This window comes from Siniperca chuatsi, linkage group LG14, assembly GCF_020085105.1.
Source record: "Siniperca chuatsi isolate FFG_IHB_CAS linkage group LG14, ASM2008510v1, whole genome shotgun sequence".
NCBI classification, from domain to species: domain Eukaryota; kingdom Metazoa; phylum Chordata; class Actinopteri; order Centrarchiformes; family Sinipercidae; genus Siniperca; species Siniperca chuatsi.
Window position 1 is genome coordinate 4,100,577 of NC_058055.1, and position 15,707 is coordinate 4,116,283.

At 40.3% G+C, this 15,707-nt stretch overlaps 1 protein-coding gene across 7 annotated transcripts in view; it reads left to right on the plus strand.

Annotated features, from left to right (window-relative positions):
- Nucleotides 1-15,677, plus strand: part of slc8a2a (solute carrier family 8 member 2a) — a 28,163-nt gene extending 12,486 nt beyond the window's left edge. The window contains exons 2-14 of one of the 7 annotated variants that reach the window (XM_044221649.1): nt 859-1,297; nt 2,142-2,279; nt 2,819-3,046; nt 3,133-3,411; nt 4,317-4,751; nt 5,136-5,497; nt 7,196-7,299; nt 7,929-7,946; nt 8,636-8,748; nt 9,054-9,077; nt 10,019-10,118; nt 13,114-13,386; nt 13,498-15,677. In XM_044221649.1, coding sequence (XP_044077584.1) covers nt 950-1,297; nt 2,142-2,279; nt 2,819-3,046; nt 3,133-3,411; nt 4,317-4,751; nt 5,136-5,497; nt 7,196-7,299; nt 7,929-7,946; nt 8,636-8,748; nt 9,054-9,077; nt 10,019-10,118; nt 13,114-13,386; nt 13,498-13,874 — 2,799 coding nt within the window. In that variant the 5' untranslated portion in view covers nt 859-949 and the 3' untranslated portion in view covers nt 13,875-15,677. Of the gene's footprint in view, nt 1-858; nt 1,298-2,141; nt 2,280-2,818; nt 3,047-3,132; nt 3,412-4,316; nt 4,752-5,135; nt 5,498-7,195; nt 7,300-7,928; nt 7,947-8,635; nt 8,749-9,053; nt 9,078-10,018; nt 10,119-10,297; nt 10,544-13,113; nt 13,387-13,497 lie in introns of those variants that run through there. The other 6 variants (XM_044221648.1, XM_044221650.1, XM_044221652.1 and 3 more) reach the window with 6 other exon arrangements.
- Nucleotides 15,678-15,707: the final 30 nt, after the last annotated feature.

The window sequence follows — 15,707 nt, forward strand, 5'->3', positions numbered from 1 at the left end:
TGTGTGACGTTATTTGAGGCGTTTTTTCAGACGTTACTAACTACCCATTGCTGCTTCCCGTTTTGGTGCTGGAGAGATGTGTGCGAGGACAGTAAGAAAAAGGTTTTTTGACAGCAAGATTTCATTTGCTTATTCTTTGATTTCAACACGGATTTGCTGATGACAGAGACACTAGGAAACGTGAGAATTAATACTAAACGTGTCATTGTGTGGTCCAAACGTGTTTTTTTCGCTGTCTACTTACTTTTCTGTGACTTGCTGTTCAGCTCTGATCTCCAGCTGTATGCATACACACACTACATCCATCCCACTGCTCCGCGCTCAGACACAGAGCTGATCTGCTCGCTATTTAATCAAAGTTTATTATTATTAAACCTGTCGCCTGTTCAAATTGCACCAAATTGGACACTGCACTCCCTCGGGTCCCCAACAATACACCCACAAAGTGTGAAGTCGATCGGACGAACAGTTCTCGAGATATGCGAAGGACAGACATACAGAGATTCCTCGCATTATAGCTAGATGCAGGCTTGCTATTGCAAGCTCCGCAGTTACTGCTGCTGCTGCTTGAGAAGACTCGGGAGGATGGGTGCAACCTAGCCTCACAATACAGGGAGGGGAAGGTTGAAAAATCTTTATTCTTTGCTTGTTAATTACATTGAATCGACAAAACCAACCACTTTATCATGTTTAATATTTTTCATTTCATTCATTATGATATGATATTTGAGGGGGTTGTACTGGCTGGTTTTGATTATTGGGTGGGGTTACATCCCCCTAATTTACGCCTATGGACAGAAACAAGGTAAACTAACATGTACTATAAATCTGTTACTCCCCATTGTATCTCTTTCTTAGAACAACGTGCCTTCCTCTGTTCCTCCAGGAGAGTCCTCTGGCCCAGTGTCTCCACCAGTGACCCCCAGGCGCCTCCTGACTCAGGGATATCATGGGACCCCTCCACGTTCACCTTTCCACACTCCTCTTCCTCCTCCTCTCTCTCCTCCTCCTGGCCCACCCCTGCACTTCCTCCAGGCCTCAGGTTGTGGAGCGAGCGTCTGGCCCTGAGCAGCCTCAGTCCTCTGGTAACACTACGGGGTCTGGCAAGCGGACGTGTGCGGGCATTGTGGTGTGTAAACCCGGCATCCTGCTGCCGGTGTGGTTGCCACTAAACCCTTCACTGGGGGAGCAGGCAGGGAGGGCTGTCATCTACTTCCTCTGTCTAATGTACATCTTCCTGGGTGTGTCCATCATCGCAGATCGCTTCATGGCATCCATAGAAGTCATCACCTCTCAGGTATTATTGAGCTTCACATTTATAAGAAATAAAATGCAGCCATCCTTAATTTAATACACAACTTTGCTGCTACATTCTTACTTCATCGATAGTGGCGAGTGCTTTGGTCCCATTCTACTCTCTCAGATTCTGACTGACGCAAGAGAATCTTGGGAAATTCAGTGTGCCATTATCCCACAGTGGCCATTGGTCAGCAAGAGTTGCTTGCTTTAAGACTGACATTTTTAAACAAATATCAAAGTAAGATATGTACTCTTTTTGGAGTATATTGATAATTGAATACTCAAGTGGAATAGTGTAAGATTAAAAACACCATAATGTCAAAAAAAAAGAATAAATAAAATAAAAATGCAAACCAACAAGAACATAGCAAGAATGTTACAGTGATTTTTTTTAATAAAGGCTGGTTTACAAGTCATAGCATCACATTATCTCAGTACGATCGCTCAAGTAATCCAAATATCAGCCTCCTGCTGATATTTATGCTCAAAGTCCATACTCAGTTTTGGTTCTCTCTGTTCAAGCCTTGGAGAAAATTGCTGACGAAACTGTCCAAAATTGATCCTTTACCCCTGGTGTCCTTTCAGAAAAGATTCTCCATATGTAGCATGTTCTTTTGAATACAGTTAGTAGGTTGTCCACATCAAATGCTCTAAGTTAAACCTAATAAAACTGTAATTATATACTAAACGATCCTCTAAACATTGTAATATGAGATGTTTTTATTCAAATTTGATTATTATCATACTGTGACACTGACATTGATTGCAATAACTGGAACTTGTGTGTATAAGTTCAGTGGTAGCAGCATCTTTGACATTTTCACCAACTTCTGTCCGTGTAGGAGAAAGAGGTGACCATCACCAAGCCCAACGGTGAAACGACAGTAACGACAGTGAGAGTCTGGAATGAGACTGTGTCCAACCTCACACTCATGGCCCTGGGCTCCTCAGCACCTGAGATCCTGCTTTCTGTTATTGAGGTACACAAGGCATTTCACCTTTTATCATATACCCTCATACAAAAAACTGTTGTCTTTCACTGTGACTTTAAAGGCGTGTGACCATTCAGATTTTCTGAAATTTTACATTCTTAAAAACATGCATATGCTGCAAAGAATGTCACAAAATCTATGAATTGCAGTTGAGTATGTTATTAATTAATGAACTAATAAATAAATTAATTAACACCATAAATGAAACAAAAATTAGGGTAAACTCTGGGCACCACTTGATGTTGTAATTGTAATTGTAAGGCATCACAACCATCAATATGAACACAACATACTACATATTTACATGCGTAGATTTATTTCAGCCTATAAATAGGATATTTTTTCTAGTTATATATTCAGGATATTTAATATTTGTGTATCCCCACTCAAAAATAGTTCCATTCTTATAGATTTTTGTTGTTTTGGTTGTTACATGGGTCTTCAGTTCAGTTCCAGTTAGCATTAAAAAAGGTCTTTGATTTTGTTCTATGTGACGTTTGTCTTTTTTGTCCCCTAAATGTTGACAGGTGTGTGGGCACAACTTTGATGCCGGGGAGCTCGGCCCGAGCACCATAGTGGGCAGCGCTGCCTTCAATATGTTTGTGATAATTGGTCTGTGTGTGTGGGTGATCCCTGACGGAGAGTCTCGCAAGATCAAACACCTGCGAGTGTTTTTTATTACGGCTTTCTGGAGTATTTTTGCCTACATTTGGCTCTACATCATACTGGCTGTCATCTCGCCTGGGATTGTAGAGGTGTGTTTCCGATGACTGTGTATGAATGTATTTCTAATAAATTAAGTGTGTAAATCATGTAATGCTCATATTGCCTGTATTACCAGGTGTGGGAGGCCGCAGTGACACTGCTTTATTTTCCGGTGTGTGTGATCTTGGCTTGGATCGCTGACCGTCGCCTACTCTTCTACAAATACATGCACAAGCGTTACCGTGCTGACAAGAGGCACGGCATTGTGGTGGAAATGGAAGGTGACCTTGAGCCCAAAGGCATTGACGTGATCATGGATGGAAAGTTGTCAGATGGCAGTTCATGCCCTGGAAACTCCTCCAGTGTAACAGTCTCTGTGCAGACAGGCAATGAACTGGACCAGAACAAAGATGAGGTAAGATAAGTGGCAAGTGTGAATGCCTGTAGACACACACAGTTTTTTTTCCCTTTAATGTCAGGTTTGGGGTCTATTTTGTATTAAGTAATTGGAGCTCCTTAAATAAAACGTTTCGGTAACCCTTTATATTAAGGTACACATATTCACCATTAACGAGTTGCTTATTAGCATGCATATTAGTATCATATTGGCTCTTTATTAGTCATTATAAAGCACTTATTAATGCCTTATTTTACATGACCATATTCTACAACTACTAGGCCATTAACTAAGAGTTTTCCCTCAATAACCTCCTAATTACTGCTTATTGATAATAAGTAAGGAAGTTGTTGTACATGAATTACGATCTTAATATGCTTTGCTCAGTATGGGCCTTATAAGGTGGTAGTACCACAAGAATAGTGGTACTCCCTTAATAACTTAATAATAAATATTATAATTTCACTCAAATTTGGGTATGTCTTTTCTTAAAGGGGAAAGAATACTTCTGTAGTATTTTTCAAAAGGCAAGAGTACAAGAAGAAAGCTACTAGCAGGGGAACATCTTACTGTCAGGCGCACTGGTGGAGCTAATGTTTTTCTAACTTTAAAGCTACTTAATGGGAATTTAAGGGGAATATCAGGTTTCCTGAGGCTAGTAGGGTTCAATCCGAGCAGGAGTCTGAATGCCAGTAGTGCAGACAGCAGGAGCCTGAACAGCAGGGTGTTGATCAGTAGGAGGCTGAGCAGTTGGAGTTTCCAAGCTGTTGAATCCCACCAAACCCTCTGCAGGACCCCACTGCACACCCAGCCTCTGTGGTCACTGCTTAAAACTGCTGCTGTGACGAGCATTTTTACAGAACATTTGGCAAAACGTACATCTCTATAAATACATTACATTACAACCTTCCTCTCTTGGATAGGTGGTCCGTATCCTGAAAGACCTGAAGGAGAAACACCCAGACAAAGACCTGGACCAGCTGATTGAGATGGCCAACTACTCTGCCTTGGTTCACCAGAAGAAGAGCCGCGCCTTCTACCGTGTCCAGGCGACACGCATGATGATTGGTGCCGGCAACATATTAAAGAAACATGCTGCTGAGCACACACGTCGCTCAGGAGGCCAGGAGGCCGACAAGGCCACGTGCTCGCACATTTGTTTTGAAAGTGCCCAGTACCAGTGCACAGAGAACTGTGGCTCTCTGAGTCTCGGGGTGATCCTTGAGGGGGGCACAGGCCAGAACACTTTCTGTGTGGACTACTGTACAGAAAATGGCTCTGCCAATGCTGGGGCAGACTATGAATTCAGTGAGGGAACCCTAGTGTTTAAGCCAGGGGAGACCCGCAAAGAGATCAAGGTGAGCAAGGGGAAAGGGGGACTGTGAAAGGTATTCATCTCAGTTTACATAAATCAATGTCAATTTGAATTTTTCTCTTTAAGTTCACTGCTGTTATATTTCACTCCCTGTGTTTCCTGTTAATCTTAACTGTCTACTGTCAAAATAAGCCCAAAATGTCTAAAATATAAAACAAGTTCTCTTAGTGTGGTGAGCTGCCCAGAATTTTTCAAATAATATCAAATATTAGTGTTCTCTCCACTAATATTTCAGGGTTTGATATCAACGGGACCCCGGAATAGTAATTTGGAAAGTTGTGTTGTAGTGAGTTTCAAGTGTCAGCATTAAAACTCTTTATGCATCCATGGGGAGAGTGACCATACAATAATACTCTGTGCTCTCCAGGTGGGCATCTTGGATGATGACATCTTTGAGGAGGATGAGCATTTCTTTGTGCGTCTTCAGAACCTGAGGTTAGAAGAAGGTGGAAATGAAGGGACAGGAACTCCACCCAAGGGTAGACTAGTGGAGCCGCTGGTTGCCACCATCACCATCTTGGACGATGACCATGCTGGCATCTTCACCTTTGGGCAGCGAGTGCTGCGGGTGAGTGAGAGCACAGGCACGCTGAGGGTGACAGTGGTGAGGAACTCGGGCTCCAGGGGTACCGTTGCTGTGCCGTACCATACAGAGGATGGCAGTGCCAAGGCTGGGGTGGACTATGAGGAGACCAGAGGGGAGCTGGAATTCACCAATGAACAGACCAGGTGAGGCACAGTCAGTCAGTCAGTGAGTCTGATGGATGTATTTCCTTAGGACATCAATTTATTCTTTTCCAGGAAGGAGACAGTGCCAGACATTGCGACTCTTGAGGTTGCATCTTCCTACTCTTTAACATACTATACAAGGATTTTACATTATCAAGAACCCTCAAACAAATACTTTTTTAAGGGATAAGGCTAGCAATATTCTATTTTTAATTTTTTTGTCAAGCCCATGAAATCATCAAAACCAACAATATAGTAGTCCTTTTCTCAATTTTTCTGACTTCCCTACCCTGTATTTGGCACTTAACCCCAAGCCCATTGGTTCCTACAAAGACATAAATCTTTAAAAATTGGCCACAAATACATTGTTTCATTTTTTTAAAAAGGCTAAATGATTTCCTAAAACTGCTGGTCTTGTGATTATTTGGGGCAGCAGGATGGTGTATGTGCCATGAATGAACATGTCATCCAGTGCAACAGTGTGGCTCATTGATGTGTTTTCAATAGTTGGACAACAATTGATCCTACTAACAAGTAGTGTTGGTTTTGCTCTTTTAATGGGCTTTGTTGATAATGAGAAAAATATAGAATATATTGTCCTTTAACAAAGAGAAGATTTTCAACTTAGATGAAATTTTGAATGAAACTGTAACTGCAATGTAGGTATATAGAGGGTGGAAAAGCCTATCTTCAGAACAGGCATTTTTCTCCATTTTCTCACTTCTTGGGTGTTAAATACTAGACAAACTGAAATATGGGCTGATGGTCTCTGAACGTTATAATTACCATAAACACATGAGACGATCCGCGACCCCTAACGGGACCAAGCGGTAGAAAATGGATGGATGGATGGATGGACATGAGACGATGATCAAGACAAGTGCTGTTCTCTTTTTCAAACCAGCAGTACTGACACACAGCACTCTCAATGCGTTTATATGTATACTACTTTGGCCCATTACTGCTTTTAGGAAAAGGGCACCTGAATCTCACTGAGAGATTACTATGGGTTTTCAGTCATTACCTGATGACTTGACAACCAAAGATAATCCCGTCCCCGATCAGGTGTGGGAACCTCCAGACTCACCCCATGTAAGCTGACAGATCCTTTTCCCATTAAATTTTCAGGTTATAGAAGCTGTGTTTGCACATGGACTAATTGTACACTTAGTGAAAGACTAAGAGTTATATAACATGGCCCATCAATAGACGCTACACTGTCAAGGGTATGACAATTTGTAGATCATAGTTAATGGAGACGTGTAGGGGTGTGTAGCCTTATTATTTCATTTCTTTTTTCTGCTGGGACCATTATGTTTATATGTATACTCTCCTTCCAAGCTGTCAGGAAGTCATCAAAGTATTCCACAAATTAATTATACAGACATTGATCACCATTACAAGTCATTTAGTTTAGCTATATTTTTTTTGGCACACTGAGGAGCAAGAGCACACTATGTTTAAGCCTCAATTATTTAAAGGACCATTGTGATTAATTATTTAAGTCACTTCAATTTGCGTTGTGATTTAGATGGTAGAGCAAATGTTTAAGATGTGGAGGTACTGTGTATTTATGTACCTTATCGTTCATCATATTTAATAGTACTTAATTCTTTGTTATAGAAATAAAAAAAATATGTGTTTGTGTGTGTTTGTGTGCGTGTGTGCGTGCGTGCATGCATGCTTGCATATCTCCAGTCAGTTCTTACAAGTGCACATTATAAATGTGGAGGAGTACGAGAAGCAGGAAAACTTCTTCATTGTGCTTGAGGACCCTAAATGGCTGAAGCGAGGAATCTCTGGTAAGTGTTTAAGCATTTTAAATGTCATCCGTGATGTGTAAGTTACTTGTGTTTTCATGATTATAGTAATGAAGTAATGCAGTATGAGATGATAGTCCAAGGAAAACATTTGTTTACACTATCATACAATAGTACACTCTAAGTAGAAGGCCGCAATATCCACGATCAAGTTTCAAAACAGTAACAACAGCAACACAGGTGGCTGAATGCTGGGCACCTGCGTCAGAGCCGGGAACTGAAGATTACACGCTGCCGTTCACTGCTGTCTCCCTTTCACTGTAGCACAGGCGCTGCAGCCAATCCTGAATATATCCCAGTATCCTTTAGTTGCCTGTTCCCTGTAACCTCAATGTGTCAAAAGCTGGCTGCAGGAAATGCATATGTGCTTGTTACTGGAGGTCCAAAGAATCAACTACATTCATTTGTAATGTACAGTAATTTATTTCATTAGGTAAGAGTGGACATGAAGGCAACAGTGAGGGTGCATTGTGCATGCCGAACTACTGAACAAAGTGTATAGAATTTTTTTTCCTATTGCATTTTATATTCTCTCAAGCCACTCTAATGTTTTAGACCCTGAAACTAGTGTTGTTATATTGTATTGAATCATTGTCTGTCTTTCTTCACAGCACTGCTGCTAAACCAGGGTAAGATAGTTTGGGTGTAGGTTTGGATGTTAAAGGTGCAATGTGCAGCATTTTTATATATATATATATATATATATATATATATATATATGCCTAGGCCATAAATGAGACAATTGGAGGCCTTAGTCTCACACCATCAGCAGTAAAATTTGTGTGTTTCTCAAAATTAATTAATTAATTAAATTAATTAGATAAAAAAAAAAACATTGCTTCCTTGAGATCAGTGGATCTCTTGGAAATTGCTTCCTGTAGCAAACAGGATTTTGTTACTTTCCTTTCCCTGGCAACATAACTCCAAGGCAGTGCTAGCTGTGTACCACCTCCAGCAAGCTCTGCCACGGGCAAGGTTATACATGGGCAAGGACAGGGTTAAGACCATGATTTGAGTTCAAGTCAGTGTAAAAAAGCTGCCTGGGATACTCAACTCAGGGCAAAAAAAAGTCCTCTTGGCCACCCCAACATCCTGTTTCAACAGGAAATTCATCAAATTATGGAAGCAAGATTTTCTCTAAATGCTACACACAGCACCTTTAAAAATGTTCTACTTTGAAAGTGTGGACTGTTTTTTTCATCTTTATGCTTTAGGTCTGGCCTATACCCTTGGATGAGGTTTAGGATATGTGTGTGTGTTATGTAAATTACACAATAAGTTATAGACATGATAATTAAATGTCTGTGCTCCCTGACAGGCAACCCCACCCCTGAGGAGGAAGAAGCCCGGAGGATCTCTGAGATGGGCAAACCCATTCTAGGAGAGCACAGCAGGCTAGAGGTCATCATAGAGGAGTCCTGTGAGTTTAAGGTGTGTGAGTGGCTGATAGAAGGCATTACACTAGCAGTAAACCAACTGTTTTTGGAAAGAAAATCTGAGTGAACATATGCAACTTAATGGCAAGTTTTAGCGTATTATTATGACTGGCACACGAGTTAACTTACAATATATAATATTTTTAATTTGAGTGGTATTTCCTTTAAAAGCTTTAACTAATGTAAGCACCTCAGAGGTTGGGGTTGTTGCAGACAACACATCTGTGTTATTTAAGCATAGAAAAGTTGAAATATATGTGTTTTACTTCATTAACCACCTCACACTCTCTTACACACCAGACTCCCAATGGAGTACTAGACCAGGTACAGTTTCTGCCAGCATGCCTTGTGTGATGGTACTGATTAGACTTTTCTCATCTCATTTTCTCATTAAACTCTCATTTACTCTCACATCTACCCTTTCTCCATTCTCAGCTTTTCTCATGCATTACATTCATCTTGATTTGAGATGCACTGAGGCAGTGTGTGCTGTGTGTGAAATGTTTGGGTCCATTAATTCAAAATGTTATTCAAATTCTGCAGTAGAACAGTGAAGCCAGTGGTTTTGTGGGTATACTATTAATATGTGCCATATTTGTTTTGGATATGACATTGCGTCTAGTCTGTATCAACTAGCCTATGAGACAAGCTTAAGATAAACCTTTTTCGGCCAACTTTTTTTATTTCATTTTCCCATTTAATTTGGTGAGGGTACAGGAACTTAATACAAAAGAGACTGAATGCCCTTATACAAGTAACATAGACTCCATAAATTAATATCTGCAAACAGAAGAAAGAAGAAAAAAAAACGCAGATGAGATGTATCGCCATCTCTGTCTTGGGTCTTTACAATATCCAAGAAAAGTCTCTACCCTCCTACACCTTATACTCCACACCTATAACCCTTGGCTGCAGAAAAGAAAGAATAAATACGTTTGTTTTTTAAAAAAAAGAGACATTTTGCCATAGTTGCCAAGCCAAACTTACAATATTATGTACACCCAGATTTACAATATATAGTTCATAGCAGTTGTCGACTGCTGCTGAATTTAAATGGTCTAGGACAACAGATTCATTTTAATTTATTTATTTACTTTGTTCACTCAGGAAAGATTAAAAGATTAAAGGAACAATTTGAGCTTTTGAGCAGCCTGCAAAAGGGCTTGAATAGATTCTATTTTAGCTCATAAAATTTCCATCTCATAACCAGAATTTGTTTTGCTGCTGTTAATGCTGCAAACACAACTCTCTTCTTGTTGTAACAGAACACAGTGGACAAACTCCTGAAGGACACAAATCTGGCTTTAGTGATTGGCACTCACTCGTGGAGAGAGCAGTTCATTGAAGCAGTCACAGTCAGTGCAGGTGAGTGGTTATTATAGCTCTGTTTTTTATGTACTTCTTATATTGATTGTTTTTATTAATCAGGTGTTTGGTTCAGAAATTGAGTAAAATTAAGAAAAAGTATTGATCAGAGGCATAGTTGTGTAAAAGTACATTTCTGGAGCCTCTGCTTTCTTGTTTCTTGTTTCCTGTTTAAACAGTTTTGAGTGTGGATATTCTGTCAGAACTTTTTATCGGACCACTGCATTTTGACCTTGAAAAGTTGGACCAAGGGTGTGCATAAGTTCATGACATTTCAACCATTGTTCACTTTTATCATCAGTTTCAATGTTTTTGTTCTCTTTCTTAAACTTGTTTTTTTATTCATGTGGATTATGTTTTACATTTACTCAATTTCACATGTAAAATTAAAGGTTGCATGGTTGAATAAATGTTTATAATTTAATTGGTTAGGTTTGCTTCTTCTGTTGAGTTAGCTGCCCAGGGCCGACATGTGGTTCATTCACGTCTGTTTGTCCATGTTGAACATAACGCAGACAGACCATGAACAGGACTCATTTTCACAATATGGCTAATGTTACTAACAATGAATGGAAGGGATAAGTATTTCTCCCAAATTGCTGCTAGCTACATTAGCCTGGCATTCACAAGAAGCATGTGTTTTGGCAATTTAAAAGAATAATTAACACTGTGGGAATTACCCTCATTCATTTTCTTGTCAGCAGTTGGATGAGAAGACTGATACCACTCTCATGTCTGTCTGTTAAATATGAAACTACAGCCAATAGCTGAGTAGCTTAGCTTAGCATAAAAACTGGAAACAGGGGGAAACAGCTAGCCTGGCTCTGTCCAGTGGTACCAAAATCTGCCTACCAGCACTTATCTGAAGCTCACTAATTACTGTAACATGTTCATGTGCTGAAACCATACAAATTCCGAAGTGTAAAAACATGTTGTGAACTCAGATTGGACTCAAATGCAGGACTCGGACAGGGAATGATTAAAGATAAAGTCTTTATTGTAAACGGGGATTAGATGAAGGAGAGATAGCTGGGGTTGGAGATCTGAATGCAGTTGAAGTTTGGGAATAATGGCAGAGGAGATGGCGTGGGCAGTGGTGAATGGGGAAGTGTGGCTGGCTGTCCGGCAGAAGGCAGAAGATGAGACGCAGGTGAGCAGAGCAGGAGGGATGAGGAGCTGATAGAGACCAGGGGCATGTTCAGTCTGAAAACAGTGTGCACTGTTTTGCCACAGCGACTTGTATATAAGTAAGTAAATAAGTAAAGCTTTATTTGTACAGGACTATAACACACAGTTACAAAGTGCTTCACACACTCACGAAAAATATAAATGAATAAATAAATAAAGATATATTACAATACAAAACACAGCACAAAACCAAACTGAAACAAACCAAAACATAAGGCAGGGATGGAGATCTAGAACAAGGCTTGCCTCTAGAGATGAGCTTTTAGAAGCTGCTTAAATGATTGATTGAAAGATTCAGAAATGTTTAAAAAATCTGTGGCAAATGAGTTAGAAGGATTATCAATATGAATGTTAAAATCACCAACTATAATGGCCCTATCAAATTTAAGCATACAGTAACTCAGAGAAATCATTGAGAAAACCCATAATTGAATTGGGGATTCGATAAATTATTACACAGCAAATGGGGTTATCACACACAATTTTAAAAGCGAAGATTTCAAAACTGTTATAAAGAACCAAGACTGAGTGGAATACAAGTGCGATGGTTCTTAAAAACAGCTGCAACACCCCCACCATTCCTGGTAACCAGGGTGTATTCAGAAAATTATAACTGGGAGGGCAGAGCTCCACTAGAGGGCAGCACTCCCCAGGTTGGAGCCAGGTCTCAGTAAGAAATAGGATGTCGAGGTTATGGGATGTAAGTAGATCATTGAGTATGAACGATTTATCAGACACAGACTGAGAGTTTAGAAGAGCCAAGACAACTGGAATTAAGGGTTTAGCTGAACTGGAATTACTAGAGCAGACTGTAATCAAATGATCTGAGCTAGCAGCTGAAGACACAGAATGCATAGGGTAGTGGGTATTATATCTAGGCATGATCCTAACAGGAATACTATAATACTACTATACCGCTGTATTAAAAAGGCAGTGCGCTTGAGTACACAACGGGGTATTCAAGGCACCACTGTTTCCGTTTTAATAAACGTTTTGCTATGTTTTGTCGGGGCTGAATGCGGCCCAGGTGTGTAGATGCAGCTGAGCCGGGAGCCGGGAGAGTGAGGAAGGGATGGCCACGCTCACGCCAACAGACTCACAGACAAAAACAAACACAGAGAGACAGACAGGGGAAGACTGGAAACACAGGGAAGGGAAAAACACAAGGAGACACTAGGAAAACACTGTCACAGCTGTAACCAAACGGGGGGATTAACGGGGGCTATGTGGGTCTTGGCCACATTCAAAATGCTGAACTATTCCTTTAAATTCAAAAATACACTTATGTGCTTCCTGATGGAGAATTAGGTAAGAAGATCAATACAACTCTCTAAGGCTACTACTACAGGAGCCATTATGAAAATGTTTTTACACGTTAGAAAAATAGATTAACCATAAAACACAATTTCCATTCATAAAATGGCACAACCCCAGGTATATTATTCTCCACCATCTTCACATGACCCTTGACCTGTCTGCCACTTGCTAGGTAGCATTTAGGCAGTAAGACCACCCTCCATGTCAAAACAGGTTCAAGACATAGTGTGAGAATACTGGAGAAATAAGAGTGAATGAGAAATATACAAGCAATCAAAGGATATGAGACTCAAAACCAGTTGATCTACACAATAAAGCCAGGGCAACTGATTGTATGACTGCACCTGGTTACAACTTTCTTATTTACAGCTTATTTTGACACTATAAGCTTGTTCCTGATTGGCCCAAAGTGTGACTGCATCATTTGTGGATGATGACATGCCTTTTGTTGCTTCGTTTGATTTATCTTCACTGTGTCTCCTTTAAACAGGTGATGGGGATGAGGAGGAGGGACAGGAGCAGCGAATGCCGAACTGCTTCGACTATTTCATGCACATATTGTGCATTTTTTGGAAGATTCTGTTTGCTTGCATCCCGCCCACAGAGTACTGGAATGGCTGGGCGTGCTTCATAGTGTCAATCTCGGTCATTGGTTTCTTAACAGCCATTATTGGAGACCTTGCTTCCCATTTTGGCTGCACCATCGGCCTGCGAGACACTGTCACTGCTGTGGTCTTTGTAGCACTGGGGACTTCACTTCCTGGTAAGTGTTGAAGTCAGTTCCATTTAGATAATAAGCACTGATATTGCATTGTGTTGGTTTAAACTGTTGAACTAATGACTATTTATTTTCTAACTCCACTATTTTCCCCAGATACCTTTGCCAGTAAAGTGGCTGCAACTCAGGACCAGTATGCAGATGCATGTGTGGGAAATGTGACAGGAAGCAACGCGGTTAATGTGTTTTTGGGCATTGGGGTGGCCTGGTCCGTGGCTGCCGTATATTGGGAAGTCAAAGGTAAGGTCTTCCGCGTGGACCCCGGCTCGCTGGCCTTCTCCGTCACACTCTTCACCATTTTTGCCTTCTTCACTATGGGAGTGTTGATGCTACGCCGGAGGCCGTCCATAGGCGGCGAGCTGGGAGGCCCGCGGATCTCCAGAGTCCTCACTTCACTGCTTTTCTTTGGACTCTGGTTCCTCTACATCCTCTTCTCCAGCTTGGAGGCCTATTGCCATATACAAGGCTTCTGAGAGAGCACATCTGGGGAGAGTAATGACTGCACAATAACAAACACACATCACCAGGACATTCACCTGTACAGTACTGTTACAGTAACTACCACTGAGAAGACCTGTCATCACTTGACAACTGCTGCCATGGTCCATAAAAAAATGTATACAGACTCGCACATGCAAATCTGTACGTCACATCCACTGCAGGGCAGCTCCAGTCAGTAGAATTGATTGTGACAGTACTGATTAATTTTCACTTAAGTGGACTAAATAACATGTAGTGACTGTTTTTGATAAAGGAGAGCAAATGGTCAACATGTACTCTGTGAAGTCACTGGATTTTGCTTGATGGCTCATAACCTGGATTTCAAGTTTGGTCTAGTTTGTCCTCACGCTTATAGAGGTTGGCTCAGATCAGACTGTCTAACCTAGTAAATAAATTAGAAAATCAATGATAGCTGCTTTTACACAGATGGGCAATGTAAGTGATAATACATGACAAGCTGCCCTGATACATGAAAATAATGGTTGAAGAACACCACACTGCTTTGTGTTGTAGCAGTCAAATCTATTATCTTTGTATATCAGAACACCTCTGAGTGAATCACCACACTTATACAGTGGCCACTTATCACAGGCAAAAGTAGAAGCTGTGTTCAAACTGTCCCATTTTTAAAGCTTGTTTGTTGTCAGTAAGCATTAACGCATAATGTGGTCTTTTTGACAAGTTAGAGTTAATTGGTAAGGTAGCTCGAAGCAAAAGTACTGTTGCTATGGTTATCTCCAATCTTTGCGCACAGATTTAGAACAATAGTTCAACTGTTGACTGTTAAAGTGTTTTAGTTGTCTTGGTGTACAATTTTGAATGGAACTGCCAGCCAATCAGAAGCAAGTGTTTTCTGTGGCCGTGGTACAAAACAATGAGCACAGTTTGGTTACAATCTACAGTCAGAGATAAGCTGCTGTTGTGTAATATCTCTCACTGATACATTGTGTTTATTTGTTGAGTTATGTGACAGGAGGCATTGTTTAATGTAATGTAATGCACCTACTGAATTGTATCTCACTATAAGTATTGAAAATAGTAATTATCAGAAATGCACTACATGGATCCAATATAGAAATGTATAATTGACAAAGAATTACACAGGCAATGAATTTCTGATAAGCTGTGGAATGAAAAAAAATGTACCTAGTATCTGCCATTGAGTGTGACTGTTTGAAAGTGATGATTCTTTCACCCCTGAAATCTTATCTGTTTATTTATCAATGGTGTAATTTAATGTCTTTGTAATTTAATGTATTTGAGCTGATATGAACAAATATATATTGTAATTTATTGTAAGTTGTCACTATTACATTGAAATTTTAACTGAGTGTGCCTCCTTTGGATACCTCACCCACACTGGTTGTTTAAGTATTGTATTAATTCCTCATTAGTGCAGAAGAAGACAGATTGTCTCTGGATTTGAAGATGGTAATACCATGTTTGTTAGGGAATATGACATGACATTGGGGGCATTTGTTCTAGATTGGGGCACACTGACCTAAATACATATTATGCTCTTAAATTCTGTGTTTCATGTTATAGAAGATATTTTAGGATTATGCATCCAAAAAAATGTGGATAGCAGCTTCAGGATTCTTAAAAGGATACTGGCACTTTCAGAAAATCACATGAAGTGTGTTAACTTGGAAAAAGTAAGACTGAAAAGCATGGCCCCAAAACACACCTCTGAGATACATTCCAAGTCATTTTTGTGGAGGAAGACCATAGCAACACAATAACACCTGTCATGCAGGTAAAAGACAAGATAGTGATAAAATCACAACCTGAGATACCAATCCAAT